Source organism: Psittacula echo, assembly GCF_963264785.1.
Source record: "Psittacula echo genome assembly, chromosome: 24".
NCBI classification, from domain to species: Eukaryota; Metazoa; Chordata; class Aves; order Psittaciformes; family Psittacidae; genus Psittacula; species Psittacula echo.
In genome coordinates, this window is record NC_137759.1 from 3,721,825 (window position 1) to 3,744,081 (window position 22,257).

The 22,257-nt window shown below is 46.1% G+C and overlaps 1 protein-coding gene across 1 annotated transcript; it reads left to right on the forward strand.

The window, feature by feature from the left end:
• Nucleotides 1–1,199: 1,199 nt before the first annotated feature.
• Nucleotides 1,200–22,257, forward strand: CERS4 (ceramide synthase 4; the record flags this gene model as incomplete). Its single annotated transcript, XM_080633992.1, is given in 13 exon segments — nucleotides 1,200–1,269; nucleotides 1,272–1,332; nucleotides 5,323–5,364; nucleotides 6,539–6,712; nucleotides 12,433–12,550; nucleotides 12,915–13,033; nucleotides 14,619–14,676; nucleotides 17,435–17,485; nucleotides 17,882–17,974; nucleotides 18,703–18,831; nucleotides 19,098–19,204; nucleotides 19,621–19,777; nucleotides 21,982–22,257. Coding segments are annotated over 13 exon segments (1,371 nt in total). The 3' UTR covers nucleotides 22,174–22,257.

A 22,257-nucleotide genomic window follows, 5' to 3' on the forward strand; every position in this document is an offset into this window, starting at 1 on the left:
AAGCTGTGGCTGCCCCATCCCTGGCAGTGTTCAAGGCCAGGTTGGACACAGGGGCTTGGAGCAAGCTGCTCCAGTGGAAGGGGTCCCTGCCCGTGGCAGGGGTTGGAGCTGCATGGGCTTTAAAGTCCCTTCCAACCCAAATTAATCTAGGATTCTATGAAAACTGTTTGAAGGAGAAGGTCTCACTGGGGCTGCCTGACTCTTGCTGAGTTTGGTACTGATGAATTCAGAGAAAGGAGACATGGGCAGGTCAGGTAGAAATAAGCTCCTTCTTGATAGCTTTGTGTGATTTTCCAGCCTGAATTAGCTCGGTGTGGCCTGAGACCTGTAACTTCATTTTCGTCCTCAGTTAAATCATGTGATAGCAGTCAGGCTACAGCAAGACTGGAGGAAATAGCAGGCATTAGAAGAGAGAATGGAAGAAAATACCCAGAGCAATTGCTGAGTAGCTCATCTGGATTTTCTAGGTGCCTCCTTCTTGCATTTTGCATTTGTGCTCTCTCAAGGTACACACGTAGCTCTGGGAATGTCTTTATGTACTTCGTGGAGGTGTTCTAGCTGGTACTTCAGATGCCGCAGTTGCCTTACTTGGGCACTTGTCATGGCTGATGTACTTTCCTAACATTTCAGGAGGGTAGGTTTTGCCTTGTTCTGGCATCTACTTGGTGGGATCTCATGGCAGAGTGGTAGGCAAACGGGCCCAGCCAGTTGGTTGATCTTGCAGGGCAGCCTCACCTAAGCACAAGTGTGGTCCATCCCAGCATGCAAGAAGGCAAACAAAATGGTAGGAGACCAGCAGAGATGAACATGGACTTGTTAGCTGAGCTCAAACACAGAATGGAAGGATCAGGACGGTGGAAGTGGGGGTGGACGGCCAGGAGGAATATAGAAGTGTTGCCTGTGTGTAGATGAATGGAGATAGGAAAGCCAGACCTTAGCTGGAGTGAGGGCAAACAGAAGGGCTTCTGTTGAAAGTACATTGGCAGTAAAAGGGAGAGTAAGAGAACTTGGGCCTGCTGCTCTGAATACCTTCTGACCAGGGGCATGGTGAAGCCAGAAAGCACTCGGTGCCTTTTCTTGTTTTTAACTGGTTAAACCAGTACTTGTTTTTTCCTGGGCAAACCCAGGGAGCTGTCCTCATCCCTCTCGGTGAGGGATGATGGAATGAGTAGAGCTGTCTCATTTGCATCCTGATGTGAATGGGTGACATCAGCCTGGCACCTGCGCTGTGGGTCAGACCTGGCAATCTGCTCGGGAGTCAGACACTCGCAGGCAGAGCAACCCAGCAGCAAAGGAACTGCTAAGCGGGGCACAAGGTATGGAAGTTTGTAAGTATTTTATGCTGGCTAAGGAAGATGCAGAGCTAGGTAAGCAAGTTTGCCTGCTTGCTGGGCTTTTTGTTTGCAACTTGTAGCATTTGTTTGAGCATTTTATGCTTTTTCTGGGGCAACGATCTCTCAAAAGAGGTTGAATATGAAAATTGTTGCCTTGGAACGGGGAAGCACATGTCCAGCATGCACCAAAGTGTGAGATAGGGTTAATGTTGATGAAAAGCTGGGAAGTCTAGGAAGCAAGGCAGGGCAAGCCAGCTCTTAGAGGGCTAAAAGGAGATGTTTTCTTAGGCAAAGGGGTTTGGAGGTGAATTTTACCTTTCTGCTTTTAAAGTTAGCAGTGAAGAATCAAGCTGCTGGTGGACTGGTGGGGGAAGTAAGCAAATGGTGGGAAGTTCCTTGAAGCAGTTGAAGAACAGCAAAATGAATTGATGCATGGGTGGGCAGCAGACATGAAATAGATCACTAGGAAATGTCAGCTGGTAGATCTAGGTGAGGCGAACATCTGAAAGCCAGGAAGTTGAAGATAACTGGTCATTGCAAGAGAGAGATGAGAAAGCTGGGGTGCAGAAGAGAAACGAAGTCGAATTAGATGCAGGTAAAGAGAGATCGGTACCCAAGGTTCATACCAGAATCCATCCATGTGTCTGGGGATTCTGCATCAGTTATGGCCAGAGCAAACAGACTTCTAATCATCTCCAAAAGATGTTCAAAGAAATGGAGGTGGGTTTGTAGGGCAGTTATTTGGACAGAGTGAGGAGAGAGCATGCCACGAGAGTGATGGTCAGTGGTGATTCATGGGCTGGAACTGTAAGGAAAGTGGTGTGGGTTTGGTGGTGGTTTGGTTTGGTTTGATTGTTTGCCATGGGAGGACATTCTTAGAGAGCCGTTTTTCTTGAATGAATTTCAGCTATGGCCTTTGGACGCTGTTCAGGAAGAATTGACCAGAGTAGGACTGGAATACAGTGGCTCTTCCAATTTAAAATAGCAGAGAACCATTATAAATATAATAGAATCATAGAATAGTTTGGGTTGGAAGGGACCTTCAAAAGTCATCTAGTCCAACCCTCCTGCAATGAGCAGGGACATCTTCAACTAGATCAGGGTGTTCAGAACCAGAGGACTCTGTTTCTTGACCCCAGCTTCTTCTAAGACAGAAAGGACAAGCCTCTCCGTTGTGGTTTCCAGCACATCAAGATCTAAGTGGCTTTGTGGGTTTTCATTATCTCAGCCCTAGCCTCATGACAAACATAAACCAACTTGAATGAAGCAGTAATGTGGCTGCTTCCACATCAGCTGAGCACTTCCCCCGTGGCAGCACTGTGCTGCTGGTGGTTATTTAAGTCCTGGGAAACTGCCTTTACCAGGAAGTCTTTGGCAGGAATACCTGTGCTGGTTCTGGCAGCAATGTCATTAGTATGATGCTGCACTGAAGCTAAATAAGACTTGGCAGACCTAAGCTTGGCCCAGAGCCACTTTGGAGCTGTCTGTGCCTGTGGCGTTGTTCACCCACAAACCTTGTATAATCCACCTACAGACAATGGACCAGCTCTGGTATCATCAAGAACTGGAAGGCCTTCATAGTCAGACTAAGAGGAATGAAATAGCACAGTGGGCTAAGTTCTGTATTTGGGGGCTAACAGCAGAGCTTTGTATTAAAAACATGGATGTTTATGCTAGACACTCCTCTCATTCACATTCTTTATTGGGGTTATTATGTACCTACCAGAGGGCTTAGGAAAAGCTTTCTAGTATGAACAATTGATGCAGAAACACCACTAATACAGCTTGGTACCCCTAATGAGGGGATCATTGTTGCTTGTCATAGCAAACAGCTGAAAGTGGCCCAATGAAGTCTTGGACGTTCCTAAAATAAACAGCTTTCTGAGACAGAAAGGATGAGAAAACAACTTAGTGAGTGCTATGCGGGAATTTGGAGAGAAGTTGAATCTTCTGTGCTATTGGGGTGGGAATTCCTACAGCAAAGACCAAAATTACCATCGCAAGCTGCTCTATTGGAAGGTGTCCCTGCCCATGGCAGGGGTTGGAACTGGATGAGCTTTAAGGTCCCTTTCAACCCAAACCACTCTGTGAGTCTAAACTGTAGGGTAGGTACCTACACCAGGTCATCATTAAAGTGAGAGGGTGATTATCCAGTTTTCCACAAAGACTCGTCAGTCTGCTCTCTCTTTTTTCTCCACCCTTATCTCTAATATTCACATATGTAAATCCACATGAGTATTCATGTGCCTATATTTTAATGTTTAGTTTGGGAATTGATTCTCTAAGTGAATCAGCAGAATAACTCTTTGACCATGTCAGCACAGTTACATTTTCTGGCTAAACCTGCTTAGCCATTTTCTCTATGAGACACAGAGTGACCTTTCTAGCTAGACGCTGTGCTTTGCAAATGAACCTGGACATAAATCTCTCCGTAAGGGGTTTCAGTACCAGTTCCTGTCTGTGGCTCGGGGTTCAGGAAGCCTTTCAGTGCTGCTCTTTGCTGCAATGTGCAGGTGCTGTAGGTGCATTCCTGCCGGCCACCACGGGCTTTCCTTGGGCAGCTCAGTGCAGCCTGTCAGCAGAGACCTTTGTAACGCTAAGGATTCAGATAAAACCCCTAAGTTTAAAAACAAAGGAAAGGCAAGTATGAACAAAGTAAGTATGTGGATAGGGCTGCTGGGTTGCACAAAGTCCAATTGTTTCAATCCTTTTAGCCTTGTCATAGAATCATGGAATGGTTTGGGCTGGAAGGGCCCCCCTGCCACAGACAGGGACACCTTCAACTAGACCAGGTTGCTCCAAGCCCTTTCCAACCTGGCCTTGAGCACTGCGTGAACTCCTAATGCTGATGTGTTCAGTGTCAAGTAGGGGAGCATGTACTACAGGGTTTTCCCTCTGTTCCTGCTGAACTTGTCCGTGTGAGAGGCTGTCTCTGTTACACTTGCATTCAGTGCTGGAGGGCTTGGTGCTGTGTATTATTACAAAGCTCCAACCAATAACACAGGATGCTCTGTGAGGCATAAAGAGCTTTGGAGAAAGAAAGGGGCCTGCTGATGCTTTCCTGTGAGTGCTCAAAGGACATTTTAGACACACCATTGTCTTCAGCTTTCCAGCTGCCTCCACTTGGGAACTTGGCCTGTGTGAATTGCAGAAAGAAACTTCTGCCCTTACTATATGAAGCCATCTCTGTATTTTCACCATGTGTAAAGATAGCTGCAGACATAAAGAAGTCTTCCAGGAAGGTGATCCTGGCTATATATAGTTAGCACATGAGAGTATATTAGATAATGGCTGTTTACTTCCTTAGCACTTTGAGTCTAAGAATATTTCCCCTAAGCAAATTGGAAGGATTGCTTTATATCTTCCCCACAGAGAGCCCTTGGCAGAGTTCAGCTTTACCAAGCATGTGTTGCAGCTTTTTGTGCTGCTGCCAGACATCTCGTGTTCTGGAGGGAGACTCCTTGGTTGTGTAATTGCAAAGCTCGCTATTGTGGCAGCTTTCCCTAACCTGCCTGCTGCCTTTGCACTGGCAGAGAACCCTGGACTACTGACCACATGGTTCCTGCAGAGCTGAAGCAGGGGGGAAATGCAGTTCTAGGTGTTCCTGATGCTTTTGCTGACAAGAGCGGAGATTTTTAACAGGTAATAAGGTTTACCAACACCTCTGAGGTTGGCGTCTTTCATGCCTTAAAAAGCTCTTTGTAATTCAGGCACCTTGCGTAGGAACCTGACTTCTCCAAGCTGATATCCAGTATGTATCTGATGAGCATGAGCCGTTCTGGAACACTGTCACCATGCTTCGTAGTGCTGGTGTGTTGAATTCATTGTAGGATAAGCCCATGCTTGCACAGTTTACTCGGACATAGGTACTTTCTGCACTGCAACTGTAGAGCTTTGTGTTCACACAGTCTATAGATGATTTGGGGACATCCTATAAGCATGGTTCACATGCTCTGAGGCTGAGCACGGCAGCCAGCCTGTTAAGCAGTTCTCCTGGCAGAAAACAGACCAGGGCTTGGGCCTCCACCAGGTGAGATGCTTTGTGATATTCAGGTCAGACACTTGCTACCTAAATTACATGCATTATCTGAGTTACATGCTTTTCCCCTTTGTTTGTAAGGTAGCATTTTATGTGTGCTGTTCAGATGAGCTCAGTGGCATCTCATTCCCCTGTTTCCTCTTTCCTTGTTCTATGCCTGCCCAAACCTTGTTTGACTTCTGTTCAGAGCTTGTGTTTGGGATGTTTGTTGATATCAGCTAGAATGAGCAGCCTCTGTTGGAGGGTGGTGCAGTTCATATTTGTGTATGGGGTAGAATTATCTCACAGCAGTATTTTCATGTTGAATTCTTTGTTACACCCATCCCACTGCCTTTTATGCTGCTCTGATCATGTATGTAAACCCCACCTTCAGGCATGGTCTTTGAAATTGCATTACAAATCCAGCTTACCACGTAGCACAAAACTTCTTACCTGGAAGTATTTTCCTTAATCATTTCAAGGAAAAGATGGATCTTTCCTTCTTTTTCAAAGGTGAAGTTTCAGAATAGCATTAGTTATAATGCATGCACACGTACACAAAGTGGAACTGCAGTCGTAGAATCTCAGACTGGTTTGGGTTGGATGGGAGCTTCAGGCTGATCCAGTTCCAACCCCTGCCACGGGCAGGGACACCTTCCTGCAGGTTGGTCCAAGCCCCGTCCAACCTGGCCTTCAACACTGCCAGGGATGGGGCAGCCACAGTGTATAAATAGAAACAAATGCAAAAGATCAAAGACTAAAGAACACAGATATGTGCATATGAAAGGACAGCTGGCAGCCAGCCCTGGAGCAGACTTGCTGCATCCTCATGGTACCAAGCTGTCAGTCTCTACAAAGGAAGCTGTCAACTGGAGAAGCTGCAGTATTCAAGTGAAAACCTTCAGATACACCTTGCTGAGAATGACCCTGTTGAATTCTGAGGCATTTCTCTCCATTTTAGCCCTTTTTTGGTTCTGTGCCAGGAGTCACCGAGCCACCTGATAAAAAATCTGGGAGCAGGTTATCAGTTCTTTGGGCACTGGTGCAATCCACACCTCTTCTGCTTTCACAGCCAGATGCAAGCTCAGCGAGCTTGTGTAATCCTTCCTTACTTCAGTGGCTTGTGCTGACAGGTTTGCTGGGTGCAAGGCTGCCCTCAGTTCATTCTGCTCTCTCTTCCTTCCAGGATGGCACACTCTCTCTATGAGTGGCTCTGGCACCATGAGTTCTGGCTGCCCCCAGGAATCACTTGGGAGGACATGCAAGAGTCTGAAGATGTCCATTACCCTCAGCCTCGTGATGTCCTGCTCAGTATCCCTTTTGCTTTAATCTTGGTTGTCATTCGCTGTGTCTTTGAAAGGTAAGTTATTTAGTGCTCTTTGGGGGTTTTTAGGGTTAATGCTGGCAGTTCAGGTCCAAAAGCTGACTTTAGTGTCTGGGCCAGTGTATGACTGAAGAGGTCCACAGAAATTCCAGCTCATAAAGTCTGCTGAGGGACATTTTTCAGCGTTTCCTTTTCAGCCATGTGTACTGGCTAAAGTAGTGTGTTGAACATAGAACACAAAACCTACCTTTAAGGTCTGATTATGAGCCATGTGAGTTAAACCAGATAGGCCCTAAATGAGCTTTATGCTTGTGTTTTAGAAGGCAGACAAGCTGTTTTGTGTTTTGTTGCATATTAGTGGCAGTTTCTGGGTCGAGTGCAGCGGGAACCATATTTAGACTACCCAAATACAGTTAAGTCTCCTTTATCGTGGGTAATGAGGACCTGGGGTATCACACCTGACAGACAAGCCTCAGTAAGATGCCTTAGATTAGGCTGAGTCATCTGACCTCAGGATCAGCCGCACAAATATGTGCATGTCACAGACCCACTGCTCTGGAGTCAGGAGTGTCATTCCCTTAGGGGTGCCATGTAAAGACATTTGTAGCTGCTTCTTTCTTTCCAGAACCATCTAAGTGTTTTGCATATTACTCTTCAGCACAGAAAATTTGGGGGTTATGGCAAAGAAATCCTGCAGGGTTCATGGACCCAGAGTTTCGTAAGATCCTGAGCTGGTGCTATTGCCTTATGCAGTTTAGTCTATAGTTTGCATGGTGTCTGCAACACAATATGATTTGCTGGTGGGTAACTGAGATTTACCATAGTGTCAGCCATTGTGAAGACTGCAGAGTAAGTCCCCTTTCATGATCCTGAATACTCTTCAAAGTGATTCTCACTGGACTGAAAAATCCCTGTTCCTTGCTGCTGATGGAAGAGGTAATCCTCTGAAATAGTTTAGTCAGATCTACAGTGCTTTGAAGCTTAGAAAAAGGCAAGACAATTAAAGTGTCATCTATTTAAAAAGAAAGATGACAGATGGAAGCACACCTCTGCAGGTTAGGAAGATGTTTCTTCTGCAGATTCTCTGTGCTATCAGGAACAGATTGGAAAAGTTGGTAGAAGCTGAAATGATTCAGAGCTCTGTTGTGATGAAAATGTTTTTAATGAAAACCCCAATTAGAGCCAGGATTTTTCTGTAAACACAGATACGTCAATGATTCTTTAAATAATCATTTTATGCTGATACAAAATTGGAGTCCAGATCTCTTCTTTGTAAACAATATGTTTAGTGTTCATTCCAGGAATTCCATGGATTTTACCATGCTCTTTCCCAAGGACAGAGATGTCTTGGTTACCTCCACTGATGTGGGAACCAGGGTGCTGTAGGGTAACCATTAAGACACAAGTGACTCACGTTTTTATCTTGCTGGTCCACAAGACAGGGTTGGATCCAGAACTCCTTCAAGTACTCACTGTCCGTCAGTGCCTTGGACACGTTTGCAGTGTGAAGTTGGAGATTAAGCCTGTGTCCTGCATTGACCAGGACTCTCCAGTTCTAGGCTCCCCAGTACAAGACAGGAACAGGAAGAAGAAGGAGATCATTTATACTTAGTGAGGTCCGGCGGCAGGAGGAGAAGGAATGGACACAAACAGAAATGCGTGATGCTCCAGCTGAACATATGGAAATGTATTGCTACTTTGAGGATGGTCAGACATTGGAACAGGTTCCCCAGAGGGGGAATGGAGTCTCCACCTATGGAGATACTTAAAACCCAGCTAAAAACAGTCCTCTACAGCCTGCTGGAGCTGACCCTGCTTGAGCAGCAGGGGTTGGGCTGGGTGATCTCCAGAGGTCCCTTTCAGCATCAATTCTGTGCTTCTGTGACTCTGATCCTTTATCCCCCTTCTTTTTGCCACACTGCTGCTAGTCAATCTAAATATCTTTTACATCTGCTTTAAGATGCTTATGGCCAGGTTCAAAGATCTTTTTGCTTTCCCATCCAAGCGATGCCTCAGCTGGCAGACTTTCCCCAGGCTTGGTGCGACTTATTAATTTTAAAGCTGTTTTGATTCACAAACTTCATTAAATAAAAGCTTCTTGTTACACCCTTAGAAAAAGATAGTATCGCAGGCCCAGGAAGCCTATAATCAGACCAATACCTTACCACTGCAAATTACAAGCCAGTGTTCTGAGCTGTGTTCTTGTTTGTCTTAACTCTTCTGCAGTCATTTGTTTCAGCATGGCGTTTTCTCATTCTCAATCATTGCTGTGTTATGTGCAGTTCATGCCAGAGAAGAAAGCTTCCCCTAGTGAATGGGAGGTATGAACCAGGTCCTCTGTTGCTGTTACCTCGTGTGTACAGTGACAGTATCCCTCTTTCAGACAACCTGCACAAAAGTTAAGAATTGCACACTGAAAGGATGTGTGTGTTATTTCTGCTTCTCCATGTAAATGGCCTTGACTAGTGGCTTTGTACATCTGGTCTGTAAGTCAAAATGAATGTACGTAACCAGTATACAGGTTCAAGTTTGGTGGTTTTAGCTTGGGCTCTGGCAGTTTATTCTGCCCTCACCTATTTTACATGCAACTGTGCAAGGATGCAAAGCATTTTTTTTCTCTAAAGACACTCTGTGTTCCTGCTTGTGCCTGCTCTGGGGTTTCAGAAGCACCGTAATGTGTTCATGTCATTCGTCTGTGTCCCAACTCCAGGAAAATACTGAGAGGAGGAGAAGCCCAGAGGGTTTTCTGCAATCTCTCATTCAGCAGCTGCATCAGCCACTGTGTTTAGCCAATGGATCCATCTTCTTTGTTTGGAGATCAAACCTGGGAAGGACCCCGCTTCCTCGAGCATGGATTTCTTCTCCTTGGCATCTGCTGGTTGAACCGGGATAAACTGAGACTGACATCCTTTTAAGAACCATTTATGCTGTGGATTAGGTGGTGGCTGTGGGAAGAGGGCCTGCGATAGCTGGGTGGGGCCTGGGAGAGCTGAGGACGTGGGTGCAGCCCTTGGGGAGAAGAAACAGCTCACACTTGGGTGAAGCAACTCTTCTGGGAGGCTGTTTGCTCTTGGGAAGGTGCAGAACTGGGGCATTCAGCGCTGGAGAGCAGAAACCTTCCTACCTCTGCGGTGCCTCTGGTCTTTGCCATGACCCTGAAGCAGGGGAGTTGGTAATGATGTCCTGACAAAAGAAGGGGCCTGGAATTTGGGAGCCTCTCCTCTTCCTTTGATGTTTCCAGATTGCGCTTGTGAGTAGGTGACACGTCCTGCACCCATGATTTGGAGGCTGGTTTTAGGCACCTGTATACCTTAGCAGAACTTCACTCTGCTTCTCTCCTCTAATGTTTGAGGCCCTTTTCTTTAAAAACCAAATTCTTGGGAGTGCCACGATTATGAAGGAGGCAAAGCTTCCATTGCAAAGTGTTTCTTGCGTGTATGGTTAGGCAAATGTGGGAACTGGAGTGCTTTTGAGGGACAGTAAAGCAGAAAGTTCAAAGCCAGGATGTACATACAATTTAATTGTGTGATTTTAGACTTGACCAGTGATTTGGGGATGTTGGGGAACTGAAAGCCAAGGTCGGTGAATTTGAATCCAAGTAGATGAGGTCTCTTAGGAGGGTTGCATCTGCACAGGAGCCATGGGATGATCAAGGAAAGAAAGAGATACTGTTGATCCGCAGGGAATGTGTACTTAGAATGAGAAGAAAGAAGAGGATACCCTTTCTTCTGAAAAGGGCAAGCATGAAGCTAAAAGAGATTGTGCACTTAGAAGAATACAGGTTCCAGTTGCTGCTGTCCCTGGTTCTGCATTTCTTACTACTAGAAGGTGCTTACAGAGGGGTATCCTGGTAAATTCAAAAACATTTGTGGGAGAGGCAGAAACCCCACTCCCCAAAGTTCCATTATTTCTTGTATCTGGTGGTAACTCAGAAGCCTCTGCAGGAGCCGCGTAGCCTCGTTTTGCACGGTGGGGGAGCATCCTTTATGCCCCTTCATGATGAATCCATTTAGTTTCAATTTGAGCAGGTTTTGCACGAGACAGTTTGTTCTTTGGTGCTTGCTGAATGAAATGGCTTAGTGTGAACTTTCCTGTGTAAACCATGGAGTACAAGAAGCTCACTGGTGGAGAAGTAGGCTTGGGATGAGAATCGTCTTTCTGTGTCTTGCCTTGCCTACCTGTGGAGAGTGGTACTGATTAGTCCTTAGATTTCCTCTTTCTGTCTTCCAGACAGTTGATAAGCTGCCATGATGAGACCATCCCTGCAGCTGAGATGATGAATCTGTGATGTTGAAATCAGTACCAGCATCATCCTCTTAGGGTTGTGCTTGGAACCAGATTTAAATGAAAACTGAGTCAGAGCATACATCCAACATGTACAAACGTCCCTTAGGAAGAAGTTCAGGCCTTGATTTCTCAATGATGGTCATCAAAATAGGATTGGTCCCATAACTGATGGTTAAAATCTTAACAACAAAGTAATTGTGACTTTGGTTAATTACACCCTGTCTTCATCAACTGCAGCTGCCTTGTTTCTGTTATAGTGAGATTTTATGCCATGACCGTAACAAGCCAGCAGGAAGGAGAAGAGAAGACAGGGATAAAACAAAGCTAAGAAATCGGTCAGGAGAATTGAAATGGTTTTCCCATTAAAATGCTCATTGGCAAACTGCCCTGACACCTGGCAGGAAAGTTCTCTTTAATGTGTCTGGAAGAGTTCAGACCTTTCAGTTCCTGATGTGGACTGATAAGAAGGCGCAATAAGGTTCTTCTTCAGCAGCAGAACTTGTTACATCTTCTTCAGAGGAGCTTGTATTCAATGACTTGCTTTTCAAAAAGAAAGCTCAGGCCCACTTCAAGGAACCACTTAACTTAAGAGCCAAGACCTACTGCAGAGCTTGGATGGGGCTTGGAGCAAGCTGCTCTAGTGGAAAATTGGTTGGACCTCACTGCACACCATTGGTGAGGGAGAGAAGAGTGTGTGTAGTAGAGGAGTTGAATTGTTGAGCACAGCAATTCCATGCCCAGTTTTGTTACCACTTGGTTATTTTCTATTTATGCAGTATTTTTGCCCTGCATTGTTGCCCTGTGAAGGGCTGAAGATGCACAGCTAGCACAAGCATCCTTGTGGCTGTGTTTCTAGTTGCTATGTCTTTATTTTACAACCTATGTTTGACTTGCATTAGGAAAGCAGAGCTAAGTTACTCCAGTGGAGACCAAGTGACCTCCTGTTTCAGCAGGACCTTTCTTCTGCATTCATATCACACATATGATAGAGACTCCATCTCGATCCTGAGCCAAGTCCTGAGTTTGAGTGGATGCTGTGTATGTTCAGGGTTTTAGATGGAGCAGTGGCCTTATCATTAAGGCCTTATCAACAACATGTAATTGTGCACAAGCTGCAAGCAAGCCAGAGAGCACTGATAGGTATTGCGGCTGGCTTTGTGTGCCTGGGCTTAGTGCCATAATCCTGGATGACCAAGCATGGTGGATTCAGAAGTTGGCAGAGCAGGATATAGCATTTCCCAACCTTATGTGAGCACAGAGGTCAGGACAAGTCCCACTGGTTTTGCTGTAAATTTGGGGGTTTTTTTCTTCTCCGTTTCTTTATCCATCTTACGCACTTGGCATGATACTTGTGCTTCAATTCAAACTGTGGGAGGCAGCTGGGATGTAGTACATCATGTTTAAACGGTGCTGCAATATCAGAAATCACTGTTCTGTTTTTGGCTGAGCCTTTATCTTTTCTGTTGTAGAGCCATAGCCCTGCCCCTCAGTAGCAAACTGGGTGTGAGAGACAAGCAGAGACCAAAAGCTCAGCCCAACCCTGTGCTGGAAGCATTCTACAGTACACGCTGCAAGAACCCTGGCGAGGTAAGTCCTTTCTCCCTTTGCTTTCCTTTAGATTTAGCCCTCGTGTCTTATTGTTGTGCACAGAATTACACAGAATTCTGAAGTTGGGTAATGCCACTCATGTTTGGAAGCTCAGTGAAGCAGCAGGAACCACTAAAGCACTGGCCACCCACCACCAGCCAGCCGCAGGAGACGGAGATGTTCTGCTCTCTGAGATCTTTACGCTAAGACCGGACAGCTTGCTGCAGAATGCCTTAGAATGACCAGATTTGGGTTTGTCAGGAGCCTCCAGCTGGCCTCTGTGCTGAGTCAGACAAGATGCCCGTATTGCCACATCTGACCTTCCACGCTGGGTCTGAACCCTGCTTTCTCACCTCTTTTCCAGGGCGAGCTGCTCGGTTTGGCCAAGCAGTGTGACCTGCCACTGAGGAAGGTGGAGAGGTGGTTCCGGCGCCGGAGGAACACGGACAGACCCAGCCTGACCAAGAAGTTTTGCGAGGCCTGGTGAGCAGCAGCACAAGCCATGAGCAGCAGGGGCCTTCTACCAGAGCTGAGTTCCATGGGTAGCTCAGTGCTCCCCAGCCTGGCCCCCACTCCTATGCAGAGAGCATCCCAGCTCCGGCATCTCCCCAGCCTGCCCTCCACTCTTATACAGAGAGCATCCTGCGTCTTTCCTGCCCCACATGGGTTGCAGTTCTTTTGCAACTCTCTGCTGTTTCTCTGTTACTGGAACAGAGCTGCTTTTCCCCTTTTCTTTCACTCCCAAGTCTCCTTTTAGTCCTGTCTCACTTTTATTCCTTATAGTACTTCTGGTATTGACTTTCTAAGTTGGCATTCTGCTTTGAAACACAGTTGTACCTGAAAAACTCCCTACTGCTTTGCATCTTACTGCTTCTTCCTGCTTTGCTGCCTCCAAAATAGCCTTTCTGTTGCCTTTCCTGTGACTTCCCTTTGCCTCAGTGCGAGCTGATTTCTTCTGCTGCATCTTTTCTGCAACTGTTCTGCACGCTGTTGCTTTCAGAAGTCACAGACAGTGGGCTAGATTGTATTCTGCCTAAAATGTATCTATCTAGAAGTGTGTAACCATAGGGTAGGCATCAACTTTGAGCTAATCCCCTTGTGCTCCGTTTAGCACTCAATCTCTCATTCAAAACCCCTGCTTAAAACCCCTCATTTATTTGTACTATTCCAGGTAGTTGCAGCTAGAAATACGAAATCTGTGGACAAGGAGTTGTAAAGCAATCTGCTTCATCTCCTTCCATGAATATGAAATCTAAGTTCTCCCTGCACTTACAATAAAGAGGAAACAGTAAATACTTTTGCGACTCAGTAAAGATGGAGTCCTTCCACCTGCCCTCTGTCACCATGCACAGTCTGTAGAAGGAATCTGTCTGTGATGTAGTAGCTTTGCACAGGTTATGTCTGGCTTGGAGCTCCTGGGGGTGTCATTGGCAGGTAGGGTTTTGCTCTCTCTCAGAATGGAGTTACTTCTGATTTGTTATGGAGATGTTTGGAAATGTAAGGACTGGTTTAGACAGTTTGACTCCTTTGAAGATTTCATGTGTTTTGTTTATTAACAGCTTGTTTATCCCATTGGGGTGAAATTCCCTCCATTCCTTACTATGTATGTATGATCGGGTGACCTGCCTCTGTCCACTGAACTTGGCAAGCAGTTCATATCTATTTGTATGTGGGTTTAATGTGGTTAAACCATTACCAGCTTCTGACTGAGCTCAAGCATGACATACTCATTACTTCACATGATAATGAATTAAGCATGCCCTGTCCCCAAAGCCTAGGAGAGAGATCGGCATTGTTTGACTGCCAGTGCTGGGAAGGTTTGGAATGATTATCTGGGAGATTTTAGTCAGCAGGATTCTTGTATTTTCATCTTTAAAGCAGAACAATTGCTCTTTGTAACCTGGTGGATGTGCCAGTGACATGCAAAGAGCCACTCCTGTTATGGACATATTGATATATGTCTGCCTTAATACTGCCGTTCTTTTGAAGGGGTAGGGTTGATACACAGAACTGCAGGGGGGTGGTTAATGAATGGCATTCTAACCTGCTCTGTTTTGTTTGTTTGTAGCTGGAGGTTTACATTTTACATCAGTTCTTTCATCACTGGACTCGCTGTCCTGTACGATGTGAGTACCCGAGCAGTGCCACCTGCTGTTCTACCCAGCCAGTGCCTGCAAGAACTGCAGATCGTGTTGTCAAACATGTCCTTTCAGACCTTCTCATAGAGGTTTTCCCACCAGGTCAGGGTGGATCCTCTCCACAGCACATTTATGAGACCACACACAGATTGGACCGTGCTTGTTTTAAACGCTCCAGCTCAAAACCAAGAGGTTGCCTCTTCTTCTGGCAAAGCAGAAGACAATTGGGATTGTGTAAAAATACATTTCTGTGGGCTAGGAGATGGAACACTTACTGAGATGGAAGCTGCAGGGCCTGGTAGTGTGTTGTATCTGATACTGTTAAGGTAAAAACTCAGGTTTCCTTTGGAGCATGGACTGCAATTTAATCATTTTATGTATTAGTTTTCCTTGCCCAAGGTGTGGTTGATTCAAGCTCATGCCTCTGCCTTTTCTCCAATCTGATAAATAATGGGATCTCTTGATACAAATTGAACTGCCTCAACAGGCAGAAGAGGTAATAGAAGCCATGAATGTGCTCTGATCAGTGAGATGAGACTAGGGGCACTGGCCATCCTCTGACTGTAGGTTAGAAGTTCTCCTGGCTCTCTTACTGAACCACTTCCCTAGGTGAGCTTTACGTTGGCACATTCTGAGGGATTAAGGAATGGAAAACTTGCAGCTCCCAAGCCTGCAGGCACAAACTATGCTTGTAACTTCTCATTATGGTAACAAGTGAAGAACTTCTGAACTTAGACTGACTTTTGAGTCAGAATTTAAGGTACTCTATGAGTTAGCAGAGGAGTGAAAGTATCTAAATCCCAGTTGTAGTGTTTTGTGAATCCGTACATCCAAATTGAAGGCAAAATCCTGTTCTTCTGCATGTTCTGACCATTCTAGGAATAAAAGATCATCTTCACTTTTCAGAAGAGTCGTTCTTCAGTACACATCTTCCAATTTTCATGAGAGAGGGAGGCATCTACAGAGACAGCACCTTTAGGTGCTGATCTAGGATCAGATAGCAGGTTATTGTGTTAGCTAAAGTTGTAACAAAATGACTACACTAAAAAGAAGGACAAGGAATGAATGTAACAGGGCTTAGTTACATGTGACATTTCCTGACTTTTACATGTTTACTTTGTAATGTCAGCAGTATTGTAACCTGCGTTTGTTCCTCTGGAACACCCTTCTTTCTTTAGAAAAAGCCAGGTATTTAAAGCTCATCTTAGCAGCTGAAAGCAGAAGACTTCTGTCCTGTGAGTCAGAAATACCAGGTAGCAGTAGGAACTTGCAGAACCATACAATGGTTTGGGCTGGAAGGAACCTTTAAAGCTCCTCCAGCTCCAACCCCTGCCACGGGCAGGGACCCCTTCCACTGGAGCAGCTTGCTCCAAGCCCCTGTGTCCAACCTGGCCTTGAACACTGCCAGGGATGGGGCAGCCACAGCTTCTCTGGGCACCCTGTGCCAGCGCCTCAGCACCCTCACAGGGAAGAGCTTCTGCCTAAGAGCTCATCTCAGTCTCCCCTCTGGCAGGTTAAAGCCATTCCCCTTGGCCTGGCCCTACAGGCCCTTGTCCCAAGCCCCTCTCCAGGTTTCCTGCAGCCCCTTTAGGCACTGGAGCTGCTCTAAGGTCTCCCCTTCAGGAGCCTTCTCTTCTCCAGGCTGCCCCAGCCCAGCTCTCTCAGCCTGGCTCCAGAGCAGAGCTGCTTCAGCCCTTGGAGCATCTTCATGGCTTCCTCTGGGCTTACTTATCTCACAGGAGGCCACCAGAAAACAGCTTTACTTGCTGAGAGTAGAGGAACAAAGAAATTCAGGGACCTGGGGTTCCTTTCTAGTTCAGGTCACACAGTGTGCCATAGTTTCAGAGTTTTTGCTTAGTTCTCTCTGATTCTATATCACACTTCTCTCCTGGTTCTGTACCTGTGTCTGCTGCAAATCCTACTCCCAACCCCACTTCCAGCCAGCAGGAGGCTGTGTCTACACAGCCTCGTTACCACTGCTTCTAAAAGCCACTGCTTCCCTCCTGTACTGCTCATGCACCAGGAGGTGCTCAGTGGGAGAAGAAATATCTCCTTAGCTCTGCTATCTGGAGCCTTGTAGAACTGTTGTAGACAATTACCCTTTCAGATGCAGCATAGAATATGTCCTATCACTCTGATCAAATCTGGACATGGCATAGGGTCGGAGCATGCTCCGTGCAGGAAGAACTTTGGGGGCCTTTAGTTGCCATGGTTTTATGGAAGCTTCTAAGTTGTCAGGTTCTCAGCTGCCAATTTTATATGAAGTGTGGACACAGTCGGATCTTCTCAGAGGTTCATTACTCAACAGACTACAGCAGGAGCCTCACGTTTAGAAGAGAAACCATGTTCTTGACACACAAGTTTTCAGCCTTTTTACCACATTTAAGTGGTGGTGTCCAAACCACAGAGATTCTTAATGAAATAGTTGTAATTTAATACGCTCAAAACATCGCCCCCCCAGACTTGTAGAACAAGTTGGTGTAAATCTTCTTTGAGCTATTTTATTTGGGACTGGGCTGAACAGCCTGTGAAAGTTCAGCTCAATAGCCACAAACTGGTAATGTCACAAGCAGCTGCAAGTTCTTGTAGTGGAAACCTCTTCGCAACTGAATTCCAGACAGTGTGGCCATCTCTGCCTTTGATAAAACACAGCAAGGTTTGTAGTAGTAAAACTGAAGGAATTAGGTGGGTGATGAGAGAAGAATAATTCTGGCATTCTCACAGTCATGTTGTGTTTTCTTTGCAGAAGCCTTGGCTTTGGGACCATAGAGAGTGCTGGACAGGATATCCACAGCAGGTGAGTCTGCAAGAGGGAAAACTGCTGTTATAAACCATGTACTGTCTTTGCAAATCAGGTTATACTAGTGATAAAAGAAAGAGCACTGAATTAAATTGCTCGGGAATCTGCACAGTGCTAAAGAAACACAAAATAGTCAGGATCTTCCTGGTGGTTCCTTAAAAGTTCCACATGATTTAGCGAAGTGGAATTTCCCTGGCTATTTGGTTTTGCCTCAGCACAGATGACATTTCATAAGTGACTGTGTTGTTCAATGGAAGTATTCCCCCCTGAAGCTGCAAGAACCAGTTTGGTTGGTTTGGTTTCTGATGTTCTTTGGCTAGGAAGGAGCCTTCACTTCCAGCCTTTGCTCTGCTTTATCTGATGGGTAGTTCACTGTCTCTCCCTCCCTCACAGCCCCTCCAGTCCTCCCTGTTCTGGTACTACATGCTGGAGCTCTCCTTCTACTGGTCACTGGTCTTCACCCTGCCCTTTGATGTGAAGAGAAAGGTGAGTGGCAAGCCTTAGGGAAGAATCAAGCACACACAGGCTGAACACTGAGGAGAGTGATCTTCAAGAGCAGTTTATAGTGCTGCTCTGGGGTTCTGGGGGACTCTTTCCTTCCTCATTGCCAGGACTTTCCATTCCCAGTCACTGGCTTCCCTCTCCTCTGAGAAGTAGAGAATACAAACCCCGACACAGAAAGGCACAAACTACTGCAGAGTTCTCAATCTTTGCTGCACTGATCACTCAGAGGGGAAAAGAGATGGTTCTCTGCCAGTTAAGCTGCATGTGCACCTAGGTGCCAGTGCCCCACAGGGTGCTGCATGGTTACATACACGAGCATTGAGGCTGCAAATATACCCTTGTAAATAAAGAGTGATTGAGTCTCCATCAGCAAGAAGGGGGTATGAGATGATTGTGCAAACAGGTAGAAACGGGGCACTGCTTTGTGATGGAAAGGAAGCTGTCTTGATGTTGAATCATTGGCTTTTATTCTTCTGTCTTCTGATTTGCATCATCCTGGGACCATTACTGGGGGAGGGAGAGGGTGTTCTTTGTTGTAAGATCCTCTGTTTACACCATAAACTGGTCTCTTGGTTGCCTGTGTTTATGGAATGTGTTTGGTAGAAGAGCTCTATGGGTAATACCTTATAGTGGGAGGCTTCTTAGTCATTGGGTAGAGAGATTTAAGGTGCATTATGGATTCTATTCACTGCTGTCCCCTTTCTCATCAGGATTTCAAGGAGCAGATAGTCCATCACGCTGCCACCATCTTCCTGATCAGCTTCTCATACTGTGCCAATTACATCCGCATTGGGACCCTGGTGATGATCATTCATGATGCTTCTGATTGCTTCCTAGAGGTGAGCTCTACAACTTACATGCCAGGCGATGGTGCTCTTCAGCCAAAGGGTGCCTTTTGACCTAGCACAGTGTGGGCCTGGCATTATGGTGTTTCCCAGCTAACTCAGTACTGATTTGACACAGGATAGGGGGCCCTGCAACCAGCCAGGAAGAGGCATGATTGATGCATGCAGATTGTGTCATATCTAGCTCTTTAGCACCCTGGGGCACGTGCAGATGCACTCACTGTCTTGGCCTGCGGTTTTATTGTTCTTTCTCTTTCCAGCCAACTAAGATATTCAATTACATGAAGTGGAAAAAAACTTGTGACAGCCTCTTTATGATCTTCTCAGCTGTTTTCCTCATCAGCCGCCTGGTCGTTTTCCCCTACACGTGAGTCTGCTGCAGGAGAGGGAAATGGAAAAGCTGCCTTCAGAGGGACAGGATTGTTCAGCTGGGTGCTGAATCTTTTGCTGCAGCCTTTGCTTTTCAGGCCTTGAGCGTATGTCCCTGCCCTTTGCACAGGCCACAGTGGCACATGGCTGTTGCAGCTGCCTTGGGGTAAAGTAGGGTGACGTGCCTTGAAATTCATACAGTAGTCTTAAAGTCCTGAAGAATATTGCAGAGGAGGAGTCCTTGGCTCTACCCTCTTATTTCTGGTGGGAAACTGGGAATTGGCTTACATGTGTTATATATATGAAGGTGATGATTGCCCTTAAACTTCCTCTGTGACCAGAGCTTTCTAGGGCTTAATTACAGCCATACTAACAACATACTTTCCCTCCACTGAAATTCCCTCTCTTTTGCAGAGTGCTCTATAATACCTACTATTACTCCATGGAGATATTCCAACCCTTCTTCGGATACTACTTTGTGAATGCTCTCCTGATAATTCTGCAGTTGCTCCACATCTTCTGGTCCTGCCTAATTATTCACATGGTCTACATGTTCATCCTCAGAGGCACGGTATGGATGGGTTTGTAGTCCCCTGTACATCACATGGGGAGGGAGGATCCACCTAGGCTGCTTGCCACCAGTCCCAGCACTTGCTCCAGGATGATTTGCATTTGTAACAAAACTAAGAGAATAAGACAGGGAAAGTTGTGATTGGCGAGGCCAGTGCAAAAGTGCTTCCCCTGTAGTACAGGATTTTTAATGACAGCATTACTGAGATCACAGAATCACAGAATGGCTGAGGGTGGAAGGTATGGAAGTTTTATCCATATTCCTTGGCTCACTTAGAAGTAGGTTGCCCGGGACCATGTCCTGACAGCTTTTGAGTATTTCCAAGAATGGAGACTCCAAAACCTCTCTGGGCATCTTGTGCCAGTGCTCGGTCACCCGCTCAGTAAAGAAGTGTTTCCTGATGTTCAAAGGGAGCCTCCTATGTTTCAGGGTGTACCCATGGCCTCTTGTCCTGTCACTGGGCCCTGCTTCAAAGAGCCTGGCTGCACGTTAATATACATTGATAACATCCCCCTGAGCCTTCCCTTCTCCAGGCTGAACAGTCCCAGCTCTCTCAGCCTTCCCTCATCCATGACATGCTCCAGTCCCTTCATCATCTTCATGGCCCTTCACTGGACTTTCTGCAGTATGTCCATGTCTCTCTTGTACTGAGGAGGCCAGAACTGAAAGCCAGCACTTCAGGTGAGGCCTCACCAGTGCTGAGCACAAGGGAAGGATCACCTTATCCTGCTGGCAGTGCCTCTCCTAATGCAGGCCAGGGACAGCAAGGGCACGTTGCTGGCTCGTGTTCAACTTGGTGTCTGCCAGGACTTCCAGGTTTTTCCTAGAGAAACTGGTTGGCCCCCAGCATGTTCTGATGCCTGCGGTTCCCACTTCCCCCTGCTGAACTTCACAAGGTTTCTGTCAGCCCATTTCTCCATCCTGCCAGGGTCCCTCTGGATGGCAGCACAATCCTCTAGCATATCAGCCACTCCTCCCAGTTTTGTGTCTTCGGCTTAGGGTACGCTGCCCCATCATTAATACATGTTTCATATGGATTGCCTTACAGTGCTGTAAATGTCTACAGGTAGATATTTCTTTCTAAACTAGCTGTCTGGACTGTTTGGAGCACTAAAGAAGTCCAAAGCATAATCCATTCAGTACTGCACCCAGGTAGTGCTGTTCATAAGTCACAGAGCAACCCTAGATGAAAGCCTGAGATGCAGCTGTATAAACTTAAGGAAAGGGCCTCCCACTCTTTCTGACCCATCATTTGCTGTGAGACCAAACTGCTGCTCAGCATGAAATTCTTCCCAAAATCAAAGGCGTGACCTAATGGCATTTAAATTGGCCACATGCTGAAGATACAGTCCAGGAGTAAAAAGTCAGTGCCTTGTGGGAGTTGACCTCATAGCCCAAGATGAGTTGTTTTATTAGTATCCAACTGGGGAGTTGTGTGTTATGGGAACTGAGAAAAAGCATTAAAGGCTCACCTTCATCCATATTGTCCCCTTTTCCTCCCTTAAGATTGTGCAGAGCAAATTCCTTGCAAACCAGGAAATAGAAATTTCACAGGGCAGAAAATGAAGACACAATTGAAGATGCCCTTTTATTATTTTCCTAATCCTAATTTTACTGTTTTCCTAATTCCTGGCCACAGCAGTGTGCTCAACCTGCAGCCGTCCAGGCCAAGCGTGGTCAGAAGCCATTTCCTTGGCCCTTTTGCAACATGTGAAAAAGCCTCTCCCATCCTTCTTCCAAATGTTTATGCCCAAAGCAGCAGTATGGATCTCCTCAGTCTCCTGTCATTGTCCTCAGTCCTGGCCGTCTGTGTTTTGGTGCTGCTTCTCAACCAGTACTGTAATTTGTAATGGTTATCAGGCCAGGCTGGACAGAGCTTGGAGCAAGCTGCTCGAGTGGAAGGTGTCCCTGCCTGTGGCAGGGGGTCAGAATGGATGAGCTTTAAGGTCCCTTCCAAGCCAAAACATTCCATGATTCCATGATCACAGCTAGGATTACACTGAGACTGAAATCAAAGAGACAAGAGAGAATCTTGTTTCCAAAGGTGATGTAAAAGCTGAAAAGACACAGTAGAACTGTGTGCCAAAGGCTGAGGCACGCATTCATCTGAGGCAGCAGGTGAATGTTCGTCCTGTGGCTCAGCCAGCGCTGCTTCTTGCGCAGACTTGTATGTTGTATTGCTTCTCATTTATGTGTTTCTTTAGATGGAAAAGGACATGAGAAGTGACACAGAAGAAAGCGACAAGGATGAAGAAAAAGAAAAGATAAGGGAAAAGGAGAAAAACGGGATCATGTATTTCAGCAACGTCACAAGCAACAGTTACATCCAGAGGAATGGGTCTGAGCCACTGAACAACAGAACCCCTCTCACCAATGGCCATGTCAAGGAAAGATAGCTACTGTGCCCGTGCTTCGGACCTGGTCTGACGTTAGCCCAGTTCCCTGTCTTTAGAAACAGTTTTGCTTATTGTATAGATAAA